Genomic DNA, 19,389 nt, shown 5'->3' on the forward strand with positions numbered 1-19,389 from the left:
ATGTATTTCTAAATGTTAAACAGTTATATACCTAAATAAATAGAAAAAATATGAACCAGCTAATTTCAGCCCAAAGGCTTTCCTGTCTTTACCATTAATTTGTGATTGAGCAAGGTAATGTATGTATGGAAAAGATCCTTTTGATTGTGAATTCATTTTGCCATTCAACTATTTTTGACATAAGAAATCTGCTGATAATTGTTTGGTGAACTATTGCTTTAAGGCTCCATCTATAAGTGCTACTGCAGTTCTGGGTACATTTATTTCATAACTGATCTAGAGTATATGCGTAATGTCTATGTGTGCCCACACTAAATATGAATGTGGGTTGCACTGCTAAATCATACCATCCTCATATATTAATGTAACAATGATAATAGATCATAGAATAATAAAAATCAAGAAAATTGTATTTTACAATTGTATATAGCACTTTTCAAGGAACCAAACACTTTACAAAGAGAATATTTGATTGAATCCAAAGCAGCCTGCCCAGTGGTACATGTTGTTTGAAGTAGACCACCATAGTTACAGTACCCATAGCAGGTGTTAATGCATTGTGTGTTGGAAGCCTTGTCAGTGCACAGGTCAAGATAATGTTCTCAGTGCTTCCTGTCTCTGAATTTCCTGTCTTTTTCGGCTTTTGCCAATCATTATCTCTTCTGTAAAACATATTTTTTGGGTTGAACACTCCTCTAGGGCAAGAACAAGCCCATCTAAGAGGACAATGTACAAATTAATTAATTTGACCTTATATTGTTGGGCTAAGCACCATTATATTACAATGGAAGAATTCATGGTTGTAGCCTCTTTTGAATGAGACCAAACATGAAGGTATTCCCACTTAGCTATTGAATACCTCTAAAAAATAAACGTTTTACTTCTGCATCCAACAACAGAGGTGATATTTGTAGACAAATAATTGTTCAATCTGGGCAGTCACAGTTTCCACCTACATATTCCATATAATAAAACCAGATGGCATATGTATGTATTCTGGTGCCTGTTCAGTGACAACTCTGCAGGAGGCAGGCCCTATAGATCTCAGGCCTAAATTAGGGTATCTCTGACTTTGATGTTAGTACAGTAGCATTTTTAAAAACAATATAATGCTGTATGCGCCTTGTCCCATATAATTACCATTTTCCTCTAAAGCCAAAATTTGAACAAAATATATGTGACAAAATAAAGTTCCAGTCGAGTTACTTTCGCTCATTTGAGCGAGGACAGAACAATTGCACAATGTGCACAAATACCAGAACACACAAACACCTTTCATCAATCTTCTATTAATGGTACGAAGGGTCTATTTCTCCAGCTAAGTTAATATTAAAGGTAAAATATAAAAAATGCGGGCAAAAATGCGTTGTTAATCAGAGATTTCAGAGGAGAAGTGCCAGACTGGTCGAAGCTGACATGAAGATGACAGTAACAGTCCTGACAACATTAATGACATTTATTTCTGTGTTTTAGAGAGATTTTGATGGCGTTTTCCCCATCATGTGCTTTTTGGTGTTTTGCTCAGGCCGAAACAATATTATGAAACATTTAGGGACAAAAATGCAAATGATCAGACTAAAGCTGGAAGCTAAAATAGCAAAGATCTCCACAGCTACTGTGAACTTTCCAGGTGAGCTGACATAAGCTGGTATGAAGGTGATCCAGACTGCACAGAATATGAGCATGCTGAATGTGATGAATTTGGCTTCATTGAAGTTGTCAGGCAGTTTTCGTGCCAGAAAAGCTAAAACAAAACACAATATAGAGAGGAGTCCAATATAACCCAGTACAGCCCAGAAAGCACTTGCTGACCCCAAGTCACATTCAAGAATGATTCTCTCCTTGTAATGTTTCATGTTTCTTAGAGGGAAAGGAGGTGAGAGGATCAACCACAGGGCACAGATCAGAGCTTGCACCAGAGTAAACATTAACACACTCAGTCTCTGCTGGGAAGGCCCAAACCACTTCATGACATTACTGCCTGGAAGTGTAGCCCTGAAGGCCATTAACACCACTATTGTTTTCCCCAGAACACAAGAGATGCAGAGGACAAAGGTGATCCCAAACGCAGTGTGGCGCAGCATACAGGACCACTCAGAGGGCTGGCCAATGAAGGTAAGAGAGCAAAGGAAACACAGTTTCAATGAAAAGAGCAGCAGGAAGCTCAGCTCTGAGTTGTTGGCTTTCACAATCGGAGTGTCCCTGTGTCTATAAAACACGGCAGCCATCATGATGGCCATGCAGGCCCCAGTCACCGAACATGCTGTCAGGATGATCCCAAGAACCTCATGGAAGGACAAGAACTCAACAGGCTTGGGAACACATTCATCCTTCTCAGCATTCGACCAGTAATCAGCTGAACAGGTGATGCAGTCCAGGGAATCTGCACAAAAGAGAGAAAACCTAATTATTCAGGAATGTACTGAAGAGGTCAGGATATGAGTTTTCTGCTTGAAATCATTCAACCTAAATTAAACTCATCAACATTGTCTGACATAAGCACATGGTGTGCCCCCCATCATGTGAGATCAAAATACATTGATAAAAATATATATTCAGAATTTAATTTTGCTAATTGCAACAGAGATTGCAACTCCTCTGTACCTGTAGCATTGCTGATTTCTCCCTCAGAACAGGGCACACAGTCATAGCAGCAGACTGGCCTTCCTCTCTGCACAGCCTTCCGAGTGCCTGGGGGACAGCTCTCACTGCACACTGACACAGGCACCTTTAAACAAATGTCATAGCAATAGACAACACTCGCATGCCACCATATCTGTCTATTGAAATTATATTTCAATGTGAAATTACCTGTAGTTGGCCACTTGCCCAGGTAATGTTCTTCTTCATGGTGAACACCTGTCCATCTGGAGCAGATTCATCATAGTGGCCCACAGTCACAAACTCCATGTGCCCATCCTTCACCTGCCAGTTCACCAACTCATAATTGGCCACTGGATCCCCATTGGAATCGAAGGAGACTTTGTACCCATTCCTGGAGAAGTTTACTTTTCTCAGGTGCTCCAAGACCTGATAAGATGGCATAAGATAGTTCACCTGCTAGTAGCCAGCTCAACTTCCACTGAACCTCCATGCTAACCATCCACTCAGCATTGGTAAGTTCCTTTCCCAGGTACTTACGGCCAGCATGAAAATAATCAGGTGGTTCAAGAGTATTACCATGGATATAACCTATTCTGCTGATTGAAAGGGATTTAAATGACTGAATACTTTTAATATTTTTTTGTGGCCTTTTAGGTTGTGAATACTCTGTAAATCAAACTGGGTAATATAATAATAATAATAATAATAATAATAATAATAATAACAATAATAATAATACATGTGTAGATCCCCTTATCCATTATAGTTGACATTGTGGAATGGACTGTTTACCTGCCGTGGCTCAATTCGGATACTAGCGTTGCAGTGGGGTGGAGTGTTTGATTCTTCTGTGCAGATGATGCTGTGCATGGCGTGGGCTATTGCATACACAGCCTTGTATACCATGTTGGAGATGCGTAGCTGGGATGTGTCTGTGTAGGGATTCTGCAGGTCCCGCAGATTCTCTGTTCCATCACATGCTTTTTGGCCTGCTGTGGTCCGATTTCCCAACAGGCTGCAGCCAAAAGCACTCTCCCAAAACTCTGTGAGGAGGGCTGAGTGGGAAACCTGTGCCGGCTCCAGGTCCAGCAGGAAGTCTCGCAGCCCCGGAATGACTGAGCGGGGGATGCCAAGGCCGATGGCACCGGCACACAGATGGAAACGCAACACCTCCCGGTCAGTGAGCCAGGCCTCACTCCCAATCCACTGTAGTGGGGCCAGTGCCATGCCTTCCAGCTCTGACAGCAAGACCAGCATGTCTCCCGAGGCAACAAATGCCACAATGACGCGGGCTGTGGACCTGCGGATGACCTCTGCCACACGTTGCACTTTTGCACGGGGGTTGGTCCTGTAGAATGCCTCGGAGTACTCCACACAGATGCCTTCTGCCTGCGCTGCCTGCAGGAAGGCGGCCATCCCATTGTTCCCGTAGTCTGAGTCACTCCGCACTGCTCCAATCCATGTCCAGCCGAAATGCTTGACTAGCCTAGCCAAGGCTGCTGCCTGGAAGTAATCACTGGGGATGGTCCTCGAGAAGGTGGGGTACTGCAGCTTGTCACTGAGACATGCACAGGTGGCAAAGTGGCTTACCTGTAGTTCCATAAAAGGAAATATGCACATTTTAAAAGGTGAATAATCTTGAAAATAGCATCAGACAAGCGTTAGCTAACGTTCACCTACATATACAAACATTTATACAAAACTGGGGTCACGCAGAGAGGACAAAAGTTGACAATTATTTGGCTGTTATAATACATCAATGTAATATTTGTTCTTACCTTTAAAAATAAATCACAGATAAGCAAGCTGGCAATGCTAGACTTAAGTCTATTTGTATTGAAAACGCAAATAAATGGATTGTTAATTTAAAATCGTTAAACATAGTTCAATACAAACGCTTTCTGTCCTGAATGTCCGGGCTTGAACGGCAAGTGGTAGCTAACAGGCAGAACATGCTAACTCCACACAGAAAAACCCAGGCTGGGATTTGAAACCAAGACCCTGCCCCTAATTCAAGGATTATTATATAATAATTATTTATTTTTTATATGCTGTGGAGTACTGGGCAGGAGGAGTTCACCTGGGGGATACCAAAGGGTCCAAGAATTCTGGAAATGGCAATCGAAGGTGTGGAACCAGACTCGCCCACAACAGCATGCACAGTGCCAGTCTTTGAACAGGACTGGTTTGGAAAGAAGACCGGCTCAACACCATTGGTCAGCTGGAATGCCACCTTCACCCCCACTGGCACGAAAGAGCAGGAGTCATGGATCTCATAGCCCAGAGTTACACCTGGCAGAAGCTCTGAACTGTTGTTGATCTCCGTGATGGCAAAAACCATGGTTCTAGCAAAACGCACTTCCCGGAAATCTAATCTGTTATGACCAACAATATGAAGAGTCACAAACACAATGCAATAGTATAACAGAACAAGCAACAAGGTGTGCAATCATGTAATATATGCTTTTTATTTTTATTTGATCGGATATACGCATTTCCTATTTCAATTTAAATACAAGTTACCTGGGCACTCCATGAAGACCAACAGATTAGGTAGAAGGTAATCTTGGTATTGCGGTTATAATAATATGATATAATATCCAGTATTCTGCAAAAGTCTTAGGTAAGCAAGATTGTTCAACATAAATTTGGTCATAGACGTGTATTTTGTGAGTCAGTCGAAAACAGTAAATTAGAGCTTTCCAAACATTCATTTTCCAAAACATTTTCAGAAAAATGTTGGTGTATCATTGAATAAAATAACATATTAAATAATAGACCACTTTTCAGATAAGAACTTGATAGAGGCTGGGGGAATTTGGCTGGGATTACCTGGAGAGTCAGATTGAGGCAGCCAAAGTCTGCAGAACTATGGCAGATTCCCCAATATATCAGCAACAACCTACCAGCTGATTTTCTCATACAACCGCAGGACGGTGTACCTAAGTGAATTGATACAGTTTTGAAGGCGAAGGAGCTGGTTGGTGCCTTGCAAGGCAGTCAATCGCCGTTGGTGTGTGTGTGTATGAATGGGTGAATGAGAAGCATCAGTTGTCCAGCGCTTTGGATGAAGGTGCTGTGTAAACTCAGTACTGTATATAATATACAGTAATATAATAGTCCTAGCCCATCTGTATATTTTATATTTATTTGATTTCTAGAATTATATGTATATTTCTAATTTAGCAAAAATTCTTATAAATTATTCCTGAATACTTCACTGCGGTAAGGACATACATTTCTAGCTTTTGCTAGAAATGTAACAACCAAAATGAAATTAAATGTACAGTATCTCTTTTAAATAATTTGTAACACAATAAAACAATGGGAATATGCGTGAAACAAAACCCCATCTGTATAATGGCTTAAGTTAAATGCCAGACTGATGGAAAAGATATCTCCTGCTTAAGCCGAAATGACCAAAAATAATTTAAATGTACAGTGCAAACATTTGGACAGTGACGCAGTTTGTTCTTTTGGCTCTGTAATCAAGCACATTGGAGTTGAAATGAAATGAATATAGGGTAAAGTGCCGCTTACCTCCATATTGGGTGATCTGTGTAGGAATTACATCCCGTTTCATGCATTCTGTATAAATGGCTGTTCAGCCATTTCTTGGCCTGATGTGTGTCTTTTTGTCATTAGTTCACGTAAGGGGTTGATTATAGGTGCAACATTTGCATTTGGAGTCTGTTGCTGTTGTCTTTGAACATGAGGACCACATAATTGTCAATGCTAGTCAAGCAGGTTGTTGTAAAAATAGAATATATTGAGACATAGCCGAAAAAGAAGTTTGTCAAAATCAACTGATTGATACATTGTTTTCTTCTGGGCCAAAATGTGGAATGCTCTTGAATCTAATTTTCTTGTTGAAACCAAAACAGGAACTGGAGATTGCTGCAGTACAAGCCTGGGAGATCATCACCAGGGAGGATAAATATTCTGAAATTAAAGCTGACAGCCTGCACTTCAACCTCATATTCATTCTTTTATTTCAAATCCAATGTGCTGGTGTCCAAAGATAAAACTACAAAATAATCACTGCCCCAATACTTCTTGCATTTAACTGTATATATTTAGAATACTATGTAAAATAATAAATAAATAAATAAATAAATGCCTTCATGGAGTAACAGATGTATTTTGTTTTTGCAGTATGCGGTTAGCATTTTCTCCTTTGTCCTTTATAATACAAGAACATTGACAACATGTACTGAACAAAATAACCTTAACAGGCTTGCCTAAAAAGGAAATCTCCAGAATCTGGTCTCCACACTGTACCATGTTCTCCATCCCTTCACTCACCTTCCTATACAGCGTGGCACTTTGGGTTGGCTGGTGTAGTTGTGCTCAGGTGTGATCACATAGTTATGGAGGGAAAAAACACCTCCGATCACAAAGTCCCCAGGCTGGGATAAAGAAGCAGGCCTGGGGGTCCCCTGCAGTGTGCATCCAGACCCTGACCTTCCCTTTACCAGAGTGAGAGCTCCAGGCACCAGTGTCAGAACCAGAAGGGTCCACATCACCTCTGTGCTTTTAGGACAGGATATGGCACTCTCTCATGTTTAAATACTTTCCAGGAGCACAGCCCCTTGAGCTTATAGAGAGCACAAGACATTCCCTTCTTTGGGAAGCACACTCAGAGGAGTGGCTATGTATTCACAAAATGACCAACTGTCATGATTCCGTTTTTTTGCAAATTCGTGTTTTTACCCAAGTCACTAACAAATGATTGTATCCAAAACCTCTGTTTCTTATGCAATGAACATCTGTTTTGCTAGATAAAGTGTGAGGGAGTCCAATCTCTTTTTGTATTTTATTTTTTCCGAGCACCTGTTACCTATGCCAGGTGTGCAAACGTTATTCCCTTTTTACACGTGTGTAAATCTAACAATCTATCCTCCTTTATGGCGGCACAGATGGTGCAGTGGGTAGCACTGCCGCCTCACAGCAAGGAGGTCCTGGGTTCGAATCCCCGTCGGCCGGGGCCTCTCTGTGTGGAGTTTGCATGTTCTCCCCGTGTCTGCGTGGGTTTCCTCCGGGTACTCCGGTTTCCTCCCACAGTCCAAAGACATGCATGTTAGGCTGATTGGAGAGTCTAAATTGCCCGTAGGTATGAGTGTGTGAGTGAATGGTGTGTGTGCCTTGTGATGGACTGGCGACCCGTCCAGGGTGTATTCCTGCCTTTCGCCCAATGTATGCTGGGATAGGCTCCAGCCCCCCTGCCACCCTGTTCAGGATAAGTGGGTTCAGATGATGGATGGATGGATGGATGGATGGATGGATGGATGGATGGATGGATGGATGGATGGATGGATGGATGGATGGATGGATGGATGGATGGATGGATGGATGGATGGATGGATGGATATCCTCCTTTATGCAAATACAGTTAGTAGCTAATCTAACTCAGTTGATAAATAGGAAGATTTGTCAAGTTATTCAAATGAAAACAAGAGACAATGTGGGGAAAATTGTATACGGTATTGTACATTTCCTTGGGCACAATACATCACAATGGAATAAATGTCATACCGAATGAAAAAATGAAGTCTTAGGAATTTCATATCTTCAGAACAGCATATCTTATTTCAGTACAGAGTTATAGACAGTTAAGTAGAGGCTGTGCACTTGTGACAATTTGCCCCATCAGTGGGTAAATTGTTGTACTAGGGGCAGTCCTTGGGGCAGCATGTAGTTGAGGAGAGTGAGATGACAGTGTAGGTGAAGCCCTTTTTGATTTAACTTCATCAGATTTTGTAGAGTCTCAATTCACTGTTGCTAGATTACAAAGTGAAATCATCTGGAGATGAAAAGTGGACAACATTGGCTACGGTTACACCACTCTTTTAAATACGATTTCTATGCATTTTTACTATCCGATCATGTGAAGTTGCTGTAGGATCCACATTTCCCATAATCCCACAGGACAATTCCACGACGTCCACCCTGCATGACGTCTAGCTCGGTTCAGCCACTCCCGTAATGGCAGGAGCAATAAACTTTCCGGCACGGATGGTGCAGTGGCAAGGTCCTAGGTGGCAAGGTCCTAGGTTCGAATCCCCGTTGGCCGGGGCCTCTCTGTGTGGAGTTTGCATGTTCTCCCCGTGTCTGTGTGGGTTTCCTCCCGGTACTCCGGTTTCCTCCCACAGTCCAAAGACATGCAGGTTAGGCTGATTAGAGAGTCTAAATTGCCTGTAGGCATGAGTGTGTGAGTGAATGGTGTGTGTGCCCTGCGATGGACTGGCGACCTGTCCAGAGTGTATTCCTGCCTTTCGCCCAATGAATGGGGATCATCAGAAAACATCTTGATGATCCCCAAGACTTTTGGGAAAATACTCCGTGGTCTGACGAGACAAAAGTTGAACTTTTTGGAAGGTGTGTGTCCCATTACATCTGGTGTAAAAGTAACACCGCATTTCAGAAAAAGAACATTATACCAACAGTAGAATATGGTGATGGTAGTGTGATGGTCTGGGGCTGTTTTGCTGCTTCAGGACCTGGAAGACTTGGAACCACTTGGACCTTGATAAATGGAACCATTCATTCTGCTGTCTACCAAAAAATCCTGAAGGAGAATGTCTGGCCATCTGTTCGTGACCTCAAGCTGAAACGAACTTGGGTTCTGCAGCAGGACAATGATCCAAAACACACCAGCAAGTCCACCTCAAAAACAAAATGAAGACTTTGGAGTGTCCTAGTCAAAATCCTAACCTGAATCCTATGCTGTGGCATGACCTTAAAAAGGCGGTTCATGCTCGAAAACCCTCCAATGTGGCTGAATTACAACAATTCTGCAAAGATGAGTGGGCCAAAATTCCTCCACAGCGCTGTAAGAGACTCATTGCAAGTTATTGCAAACGCTTGATTGCAGTTGTTGCTGCTAAGGGTGGCCCAACCAGTTATTCGGTTTAGGGGGCAATCACTTTTTCACACAGGGCCATGTAGGTTTGGATTTTTTTTTCTCCCTTAATAATAAAAACCTTAATTTAAAAACTGCGTTTTGTGTTTACTTGTGTTGTCTTTGACTAATATTTAAATTTGTTTGATCTGAAACATTTAAGTGTGACAAACATGCAAAAAAATCAGGAAGGGGGCAAACCCTTTTTCACACCACTGTATTTTATTAAACCCGGTGTCTGTTTTGGCGTCACATAGACATGAGAGCCGAGTTAAAGCAGTCTTTCGAAGAACTTCCAACCTTTAGGTTATCGGTATGTTTAATAATTTAATGGTGCAACAGGCTAAGACGCAGCGGACTTGCGGTTGCAGTTGACTGCAGTTGCACACCGGGGACCGGGGTTCGATTCCCGGTCCTGCCAAAAGCCAAGTTTGACCGGCTCATATGGAGCTGCATAGTTGGCTCACTGCTCCAGAGGGAGGGACTTGGCAGGGTTGGTAGATCGCCGTAGATCGCCGCACAACAAAAAGCACCTTGGGCGCCTTGGAATCACGGAAGACGAGCATGAGACGAGACAGCTTGAAGAAGGCGTGTTGTTCTCCTTTGGGCCGCGGGTGTGGGCGGTGTATCTAATACTAGCTGTAATTGAATCCGACAGGGTACAATTGCCTACCAAATTGGGAAAAATTGGGGAAAAATTCGAAAATAAATAATACTAAATTTGTGGTTAGATATTTCTGATAAAAGTAATTTTATGGGACTGATTACTTTTTGCAGTTATACTGCCACATAACATTAATTGGCGCCCCGGTTTCATAGAGAGTAAAATCCCTAAGTTATTTGGCGGCCCATCTTCATTATTCAAAATCAAAAATATGTCACACATTCGCGATGCAGCATCTAGGATATGTTTGCAGGTTTTACTTGCCCCAGTACTGAGCTCAAGTTACAATCACGTTAACATATGTGATAATAGCCTACATCAACCACCTACCAAGCTAAAGGTACATACTAGCTAATATATGGTTAGCATTTATATAGTGCCTTTATCCAAAGTGCTGTCCAATTGATGCTTCACCTATCCATACACACACTCACACACCAACAGCGATTGGTTGCCAAGCTAATGTCGATTACATTGACCAACACCACTGAAGTGCTCTGAGGCCTGTTTGCAGCCTATGGCTTACGTGAGGAGTGTGTAAGGACAATAGTCCTCAGCTAACTTCATCAGAATTCGCCAAATTCATAAAAAAAAATAAAAATGAATTGAGCACTCCCTTGTGCAGGAGTGTGTGTGTAATTTTTTTAAAAATTTTGTGTGTGTTAGTATAAAAGAACACATTTGAGATTTCCAAATATTCATTTTCCAAAAGATTTAATTTTAGAGACATTTGTGTATTAAATTTTTTAAAAGTAACATATTACTGTAAGCGATTGACTACATTTTACATAAAAATTGATCAAGGCTGTGGCAAGTCCTCCAACATGCTTGGAACAACCTCCCTGCTGATTGTCTTATAGAACTGCAGGACTCAGATCTCAGAGAAGTGATGCAGTTTTAACGCCGAAGGGTGGTCACAAAAAATATTGATTTGATTCAGTTTTTAACTATTCCGCCAAATTACTAAAATGTAAAATGTTTACTATGTTTATTTGGGACCTTTCATTGAATTATTTTTGAAAGAATCTTATCTGTACAGAATGTTATACAGGTGCAAGGCAAATTGATTGATTGTATACAGTACTGTGCAAAATCAATCAATCAATCAATATATATATATCCTTGAAAAAGGATATATGGTGAGAAAATTGGTGACTTGTATGACAATCACTAGTGCAAGTAATTGCATGAGGTTATATTCATTTACTGCAGGTGTAAAAAATCTTAAGGGGAAGGAGCGTAATAGTCTCACAGTACTTCTGGTGAACAGTGAAGACAGCACATATTAGGGATACTTACCCGATTGGTTGGAATAGTCACGTGATGCACCTACTTTATTTTATGGACATGGAAATTGCTCCAATTGTTACCGTGGCAGTATTCAGTCAGTAAAATACACAAAAACATGTCACCACTCTCCTTCTCTTTATTTCCAGTGTATTTGCACAAATATATTACAATAATAATAATAATAATAATAACAACAATAATCTTACCCATTAGTGTGGAAACTGCCAAACTGTCCACACATCAGTGGATACCGGCCACCTTCATCTTACACCACGTAACCACACGGCTTTGTGGCGTGTTTTGCAGCTGCTGTTTATAAATATATATTTAAATTATCTTCATTCAAGTTTGCCTGCATTGGATACCTGACAATTTAATTCTGTTCAATATATACAGCAGCACTGTATATATATAAAGCTCTGTGTATAGCAGGCACAAGACAATACTGTCTGAATTGTTAGCAGCAAGCTAGCTAAATGCACTGTCCATTTTGTTCATCAGTCAATGTCAGCTAATGTGGTTCCAGTGAAAACATCATTGTTCGTGATATTACTTGCATGCTTTCAAAAATGTGATTCTAGAAGTTCCTCTGTAATGGACACCTATGATGTTTGCAACATACTTTTTTGAGGCTTGTACAGATCACAATCTGCTAACATAAAGGCAAAACTGTTATTGTATACTTCATACAGGCGCAGAAATAATGTATATCATCATCTGGTCCAACCAAAGATGTTAATGTGGTTGAATGCGGAAGAACAAGATGGCAGCACCAAAAAACACAAACCTTCAAACTTTTGCAGTGTCTATTCCGGTATTTTAACCACTGGTTATACGATACCATGCAATCGGTATAAGAACATTTACATTGTACCATGTGTCAGCCCGTAGTTTGCGCATTGTGACATATTTCACAGTCAAACGTTAGCTAGCTAACTAACTGGATAGTGCCTCGACTGTTGCTACTTCCAGGGGGGTGAATCACGATGCACAGAGCTCTTCCAAAACTGGTACATTCACTGTAAAAACAGCTGTTTCTACTCTGTGAACTGATCCACCTAACACATTGAGGAGTTATTTGGCAAAATGTTTTTGTGGAAAATAACTGTGTCAAGTCTTAGAAAGTACAGTTTAATCATTGCATCATTCATAAACAGACATTCTAATCTTGTGTTCTAATCACACAGTTGTGACTGTACGCTTCAGTGATTCTTGCTGACATAAGTGCCAAATGCTAATTAATGGCATGTGGCAGGTGTTACTTTTATGCCCAGAATTCAAAATAAGCCCTGTATTACCCTTCTGTTAGATGGATAATGGCTGGTGGAACAATAAACAGCATCTGATCATGTTGTCTTTCTTTGAATCCCAGGAAGGTATCTGCTGGATATTTGTGGGGTCTCTCTCTGAAGTCATATTCACACAGGGCTTTTCTCCTTTGCAGCCCCCAAAGGAATGAGACTGATTCTGCCTGCCCTACAGCAATAGCACTCTGCAGGCTCTCTGGTCCCGTCTGGAACCAGTTGCATGTTCCCATCTGTATGCTCAGCCATTCCATATGGAATAGTCACAGTATCACGCTCCTCATTATAGGACACTGTTCAATAACTGTTTTTCTTTCATCACCCTAGTGTATCCTGGGAGCATGTGTGTATATGTATCTAATTAAAAAACTGGATCAAAACCACAACCCATCATGTCCTGTGTAAACAAGTGCATGCACAGTTTTAGCACACTAGATACAGTGGGTCTTTTATTAATGGGTCCTTTTTTAAATTCAGGCTAAATAACATGTAAATTGTACGCTAAGAACTCTCCTAAATGAGCATACTTGTTTCTGTATATCTAGCATTTGTGATAAAATACATATTTGGGGTCTTCGGAACCCATCAGTGGGATAAAGGGGTGCAACTAAATATTTTTTTTACATTTCAGTTACAATCAAGCAGGGCAACTAATTTGGGCATATTCTCACACTTTACTGCAGGATAAAAGAAAAATCTCAAATTAATTGAAAGGACCAAGAGTTCTGTTTTTGTGTTGTTTATTATTCTCTGAACATTATACAATACTAAAATAAAAACAAAAAATCTGATCAAATAATTTCAGCACAAGCATACATAGATATTGGTTTTTAATGACAATCAAAAAGTAAATTATGGAACAAACTATATTAAACAGGTAACTATCTATCCTTTCCCATCAATTGTTGTTTGGTATTTTTCTGTGGTTTTAATAAAATGATGTAACATTTTGGTGTAAATAAGCACAGCAGCAGGCCAAAACTTGAAGCTAGGATTGCAAATATCTCCACAGCTACAGTGAACTTTCCAGGTGAGCTGACATAAGCTGGTATAAAGGCGAGCCACACTGCACAGAAGATCAGCATGCTGAAGGTGATGTATTTGGCCTCGTTAAAATTACCTGGCAACTTCCTGGCTAGAAAGGCCAAAATAAAACACAGAGCAGCTAGGAACCCAATGTATCCCAGAACACACCAGAAGGCCTGTTCAGAGCCCACACTACACTCCAGGATTATTCTGGACCTCTGATACTGGGTGTTTTTGTTCGGGAAAGGAGGAGCAGTGATCAGCCACACTGCACAGATTATCACTTGTATAAAGGTACAGACAGATATGATAAATCTCTGCTGTTTGGGCCCCAGCCATTTCATGATGTTGTTTCCAGGCCTGGTGGCTGTAAAGGCAGCCAGCACCACCAGAGTCTTCCCCAGGATACAGGAGATGCAGAGTGAGAAAGTGATGCTGAAGGCAGTATGGCGCAGCATGCAGGACCATGATGTAGGCTCTCCGATGAACACCAGTGCACACAGGAAGCACAGAGTCAGAGAGAGCAGGATGAAGAAGCTCAGCTCTGAGTTGTTGACTTTGACAATCGGAGTGTTCCTGTGGTAGAGGAAAACTCCCAGAACAGCGACAGTCAGGCAGGCTCCTACTACAGCAATCACAGTCAGGGTCAGTCCCATTGCATCATGGGAGAGGTACTCAATCACTTTGGGTATGCATTCAGTTCTGGCTGCATTGGACCAGTAATCTTCAGGACAAGATGTGCAATCTATGGAATCTAAAGAGAAAAGGACACAGGAACATACAGTGAGCTCCATATGTCTTGGGACAATGGCATATTGATTTGGCTCTGTACTCCACAAGATTTAACATAACACATTGGTGAGAATAGACCATTCAGCCCAGCAATGCTCGCCTTTTCCTACCACTAAAATGTTGTTTGTCTAAAAGCTAAACAGTATCAAGTGCTGTATAAAGCCATGAAAACCCCCACTAGTTACACCGAGTCTTCTCTTCATTATACAATATGTTCAATTGGATTCATATCAGGTGAATGACTTGGCCAGTCAATAATCTTCCAGTTTTTGCCTTTGAAACACTCATTTGTTGCTTTAGCAGTATGTTTGGGATCATTGTCTTGCTGTCAGATGAAGCATTTTGGAGGCATTTGCTCGAACTTGAGCAGATACAGTACAATGCTTCTGTACACTTCAGAATTACATTCTGCTGTTATCAGCAGTTACATCATCAATGATGACACATGGTTGCCACAGATACCAGCTCACAAATGCCCAAACGAAAAGACTCCACCACCATGTTTCTTAAATGAATAAGGGTGCTTTAGATATTGGGAAATTAATTTTGGCCTTCACATATTACTCTTGCCATCTGCTACAAGTGAATCTTGATCTTATCTGTTAAAAATACCCTTTTCCAGAACTGTGAACTGGCCATGCTGTTTATGTGGACAACCACAAGTAAATCATGGAGTTTAAAATCATGGAGCACAGAGCCAAATAAAAAAAAATGTGTCCTTGCCCCAAGACAAATGGAGCTTGCCGTATATTATTCAAAAAAGAGAAATAGTGTATTTAGCGTGAACAGTCGACTTTTCACCTGTCTTATTACTAATCTTCCCGCTGTCACATGGTACACAGTCAAAGCAGCACAGAGGCTCCCCACGACGGACAGCCTTCCTGCTTCCTGGAGCACAGCTCTCACTGCACACAGACACCAAAACCTGCATGAGAGAAAACACAGCCAGGTATAGCGACAGGCACATATAATTATTAGAATAAAAGTAGATCATTTCTGGATAAAGGGAAACTGCCTGACGATGTCAATGCAATTACAGAATATTTTACCTCTGAACATATTTTTGATTTACATGATGCATAGATTACTTCTATAATTAATACAATAATAACAATAATAATTAATAATAAAATATTTTTTAGTTACATATAACCAGAAACATTGATGTCTTCCAAGATTTTGACATTGTTGCTGATGATCAATGAAGAGTTGATGCTTTCCTTTCAGAGTTGTACTTACCTCCACTTTACCCTACAGAACTTCAACAGATGGCAACGCATGTACTGAAATACACACTGTGTGCAGCTTGCCTCTCTCTGGTGGCCTGTCCAGATGATTGACTGCTCCTGGATGAATAGCTCCTTTCCAGCCTCTTTTGCACCATCAAACCTTCCCACATTGACAAACTCAATGTTTCCAGCTGCACCTCTTTGCCAGTTGATCACATCATATGATGGAATTGCATCCCCATTTGCATCAAAATTCACCTCCTCTCCAGAAATAGTAAAGGAGACCTCCTGAAGATAGTGCTGGAGCTTTGGAATGAGAATCAGAAAACTCATTTTAAAAGTGTGTAAAAATGCATTGCTGTACAAAATGTTTTGCCACAGTGCCAGTGCTGACTGTGGCTAGTAGCTCCATAGTGTAAATACGCAATTGGAGATTGCTTCGGGCAGAATTTCAGAAGGCTCAGTCAGTTAGGGCTGCACAATCGATCGCTTTCTAGCATCTCCTATTGAAAAAATATTTCCATAACTGCAACCCGTAATATCAATTAATATATATATACAATCTACATTTGAGGGCATTTTGTTCATAGTTCATATCATTTATTTTTCATCATGTCTTTATAAATTTGAAAATGTATTTGTGATACAGTGGTTTTCATTCTCTGAATATGTTACACTACATTTATCCAATAACAATACAGCCAAATATGCACAGAACAATCTAATAAAATGCTTGTTATCATTTACATATGTTACCTGCCATGGTTGAATGTTTATGGCATCAGCACATGAGGAGTTGTGGAAGGGCCCTCTCCCAGGCTTACAGCTGATGAGGTTGTGCAGGGAGTGAGCTATGGCGTACACAGCTTTGTACACGTTGTAGGAAATACGAGGGCTGGAGGTGTTCAGGTAGGCAGAGTGCTGCTCCTTCAGGGGCTCCAGCCCTGAACAGGGGGGCAGCTGGGAGGAGGCCTGGATCTTGCTGCTGGAGGGATAGGGAGAGCAACCGTACAAAGCACCCCACAGCTCATGCACCAGGGGGTTACTGGGGTACCTCAATGGATTCACATTCATCAGGTAGTCTCTCAGTCCTGGAATCTGCCCCTGCCGGATGCCAAACCCAATAGTACCTCCTAGAAATGGGTAAAACTCACTGCCTGTGAACACTGAGGCAGTTACCCAGGCTTCACTGGCAATCCACTGGATCCCTGTGATGTTCTGTTCCATGTAGTCTTTCAAAAAAGGGGTCATTTCTCCCTCAGCAGAAAAAACAACAACTACCCTTGCAGTGGAAAGCTTCATTACATTGATGATTTCAAGGGCTTTCTTCCTATTGTACAGTAAGGGGATCATCTGGTGGTAGGCTAAGCATACACTTGTGTTTTTGATCTCCCTCAGGAGACCCTGAAGAGCAAATCTACCATATTCATGGTCACCATTGATCACGCCGATCCATGTCCACCTAAACCACTGCAAAAGTTGAGCAATGGCTTTCACTTGGTAGTCATCATTAGGGATCACTCGGAAGAAAGTTGGGTACTCTCTTCTATTGCTGAGACAGGCACATGATGAAAAATAGCTGATCTGAAAAACAGCACCTTTAACTAAACATGATCATATTTTCCATAATTTATTTGTAAATTTTTGATGACATTCTAGATGAACTTGTAACAAAGCAGCTGTATTTGCTTTGGATATATGAATATCCAAGTATCTACTTCTGTATTTAAACTGTTTTACTTTTTTTTCAAGTTCATCACTGACCGTATCAACTGTTCTATCAAGTGTAACAAAAGCACAATAAACCAACCTTGTTGTTTTGTGTAGTTGTGAAAAGGAAATGTGGGGTACTATCGTGATTAAATTTACTACATCTATAACTCCAAATAACTATGTATTGTTTATTTTTTTAGTGAAATCTGTTTGAATAATATAATGAACAGCTATATAATCCCCGTATACAAGTACGTACACATCTTAATTCACAGAATTCACAGGTTACAAGAATCTTAATACTAAAATTCATTGATAAAGCAAAATAAAACAAAAAAGACTCTCAGCTAACACATACCATTGGAATTCTGAATGGCTGCAGAGTTCTGGAGACAACAATAGACTGTGCAGAACCAGATTCTCCAACCAGAGCCAAAAGTGGAGATGCGCTGGAACAAAGAGCAGCGTGAACTTCACCAGGTCCATTCAGAACTGCTAGAGCTGCCCTTTGTCCTGTTAAGGGGTAGGCACAGGAGTCGTAGATCTTGTATCCCAGAGTCAAGTTGGGCAACAGTTTCTGACTCTGGTTGATCTCCTCGATAGCCACCCTCATGGTCTGTGCCCAGCGGAAAGATCTAGGATCAAATCTGGACAGAGAACAATAATAGAATGTGCAATGGGACTATAGGGGGTATGCAGTCTAGGGGGACGTGGTTTAGACAAATTTTCCATTGTTATGCTGAACAGTTATTTAAAATAAAAGTACAGTACGATGTCTATACACATGTATAATAAAAACTGACCATGTACATATATCAGGAGAAATATAAGATAAGTTATAAACTTACCCATTACATTGTACCGCTGCAGGTTTGTAAGTCAAGTTCCGATCTGGCATCTCCATGTTGTATTGTAAGGGGAAAATCCCTCCAATGATGAAGTCTCCATCAGCCTGGAATCCTGCCTCATAGTAGCCCAGCAGGGAACAGACTGGAGCAGTGGCCAGGCTGGCAGGAATGACATCGGAAAGGCAGACAAAGAGGCCCAATAGCATGAGAGAAGTCATCTTCAGTCAGGCTAGCACCATACACTGAAGTACAGAATAGCTTGTTATCTACATATTTCTTCATGTTATATGTCCCCTCAGCATCATCAGGTGATCATGTGATGTCAGATTGCACTCCCAGTTGATAAGGCTGTAACACCGAGCACACATAACACAGCAGGAAAGCAAGCCTTCCATAATTTGAGTCTTTAGCTTGCTTGACTTCCCCCCCAGATCTCCCACAATTTCCTACACTTTCAAAACAGAACAAAACGTCATAATATCTTATAAGATTACAATATGTTGTGACAAAATAGATATTACAATTATGACATTTGTAAATTCTGAAAAACAATATATTTAAGAGTAAATTAAATAAGTTATGGATCCTGTAACTTAGGTTTAGGATGGTGTGAATAAATTATCCTCCCCTGGACAAAACGATAATGCTACGTATGATTAATTATTTGGGCTTCCTCCTTTTCATCAACAAATAATTCCTCACTGGCTTTACTTAAAAGTCCAAATTCATTGGGTGGTACTTACAGCAAGACAATGATCCCAAACATTGCAGGAGCAGAAGCTGCAGGCCTAGCAGACCATCGTCAGAGAAGTACCTGGTCTTTGGGTCACAACTTCAAGCAGTCATTGCAAGCAAAGGACATGCAAAAAAGTAGTCTATTTTAATTCATTTACATTATGTCCCAAACATTATGGTGCCCTGAAATGTAATAATTGTTGGATTACAAATCTATATTGTATAAATCTGTTTTTTGTAAAATCTTTCTACAGTATTGACTAATGAGAGATCATTCCCAGTA

General features: G+C 40.8%; 2 protein-coding genes across 2 annotated transcripts; both read right to left on the minus strand.

Annotated features, from left to right (window-relative positions):
• Positions 1–1,469: 1,469 nt before the first annotated feature.
• LOC133108592 (extracellular calcium-sensing receptor-like) lies at positions 1,470–7,043 on the minus strand. The gene is made up of 6 exons (XM_061218189.1): positions 6,910–7,043; positions 4,685–4,979; positions 3,397–4,194; positions 2,812–3,030; positions 2,605–2,728; positions 1,470–2,383 (listed from the first exon to the last, which is right to left on the minus strand). The coding sequence occupies exons 2-6, from the start codon at positions 4,943–4,945 to the stop codon at positions 1,470–1,472; spliced, it is 2,316 nt and encodes a 771-aa protein (XP_061074173.1). The 5' UTR covers positions 4,946–4,979; positions 6,910–7,043.
• Positions 7,044–13,644: 6,601 nt separating this feature from the next.
• On the minus strand, positions 13,645–18,589 carry LOC133107490 (extracellular calcium-sensing receptor). Its single transcript, XM_061216476.1, has 6 exons — positions 18,372–18,589; positions 17,882–18,170; positions 16,567–17,394; positions 15,892–16,116; positions 15,383–15,506; positions 13,645–14,543 (listed from the first exon to the last, which is right to left on the minus strand). Exons 1-6 carry the CDS (start codon positions 18,587–18,589, stop codon positions 13,645–13,647), a joined length of 2,583 nt encoding a protein of 860 aa, XP_061072460.1.
• Positions 18,590–19,389: the final 800 nt, after the last annotated feature.

The sequence above is a fragment of the Conger conger genome, chromosome 13, assembly GCF_963514075.1.
Source record: "Conger conger chromosome 13, fConCon1.1, whole genome shotgun sequence".
NCBI lineage: Eukaryota > Metazoa > Chordata > Actinopteri > Anguilliformes > Congridae > Conger > Conger conger.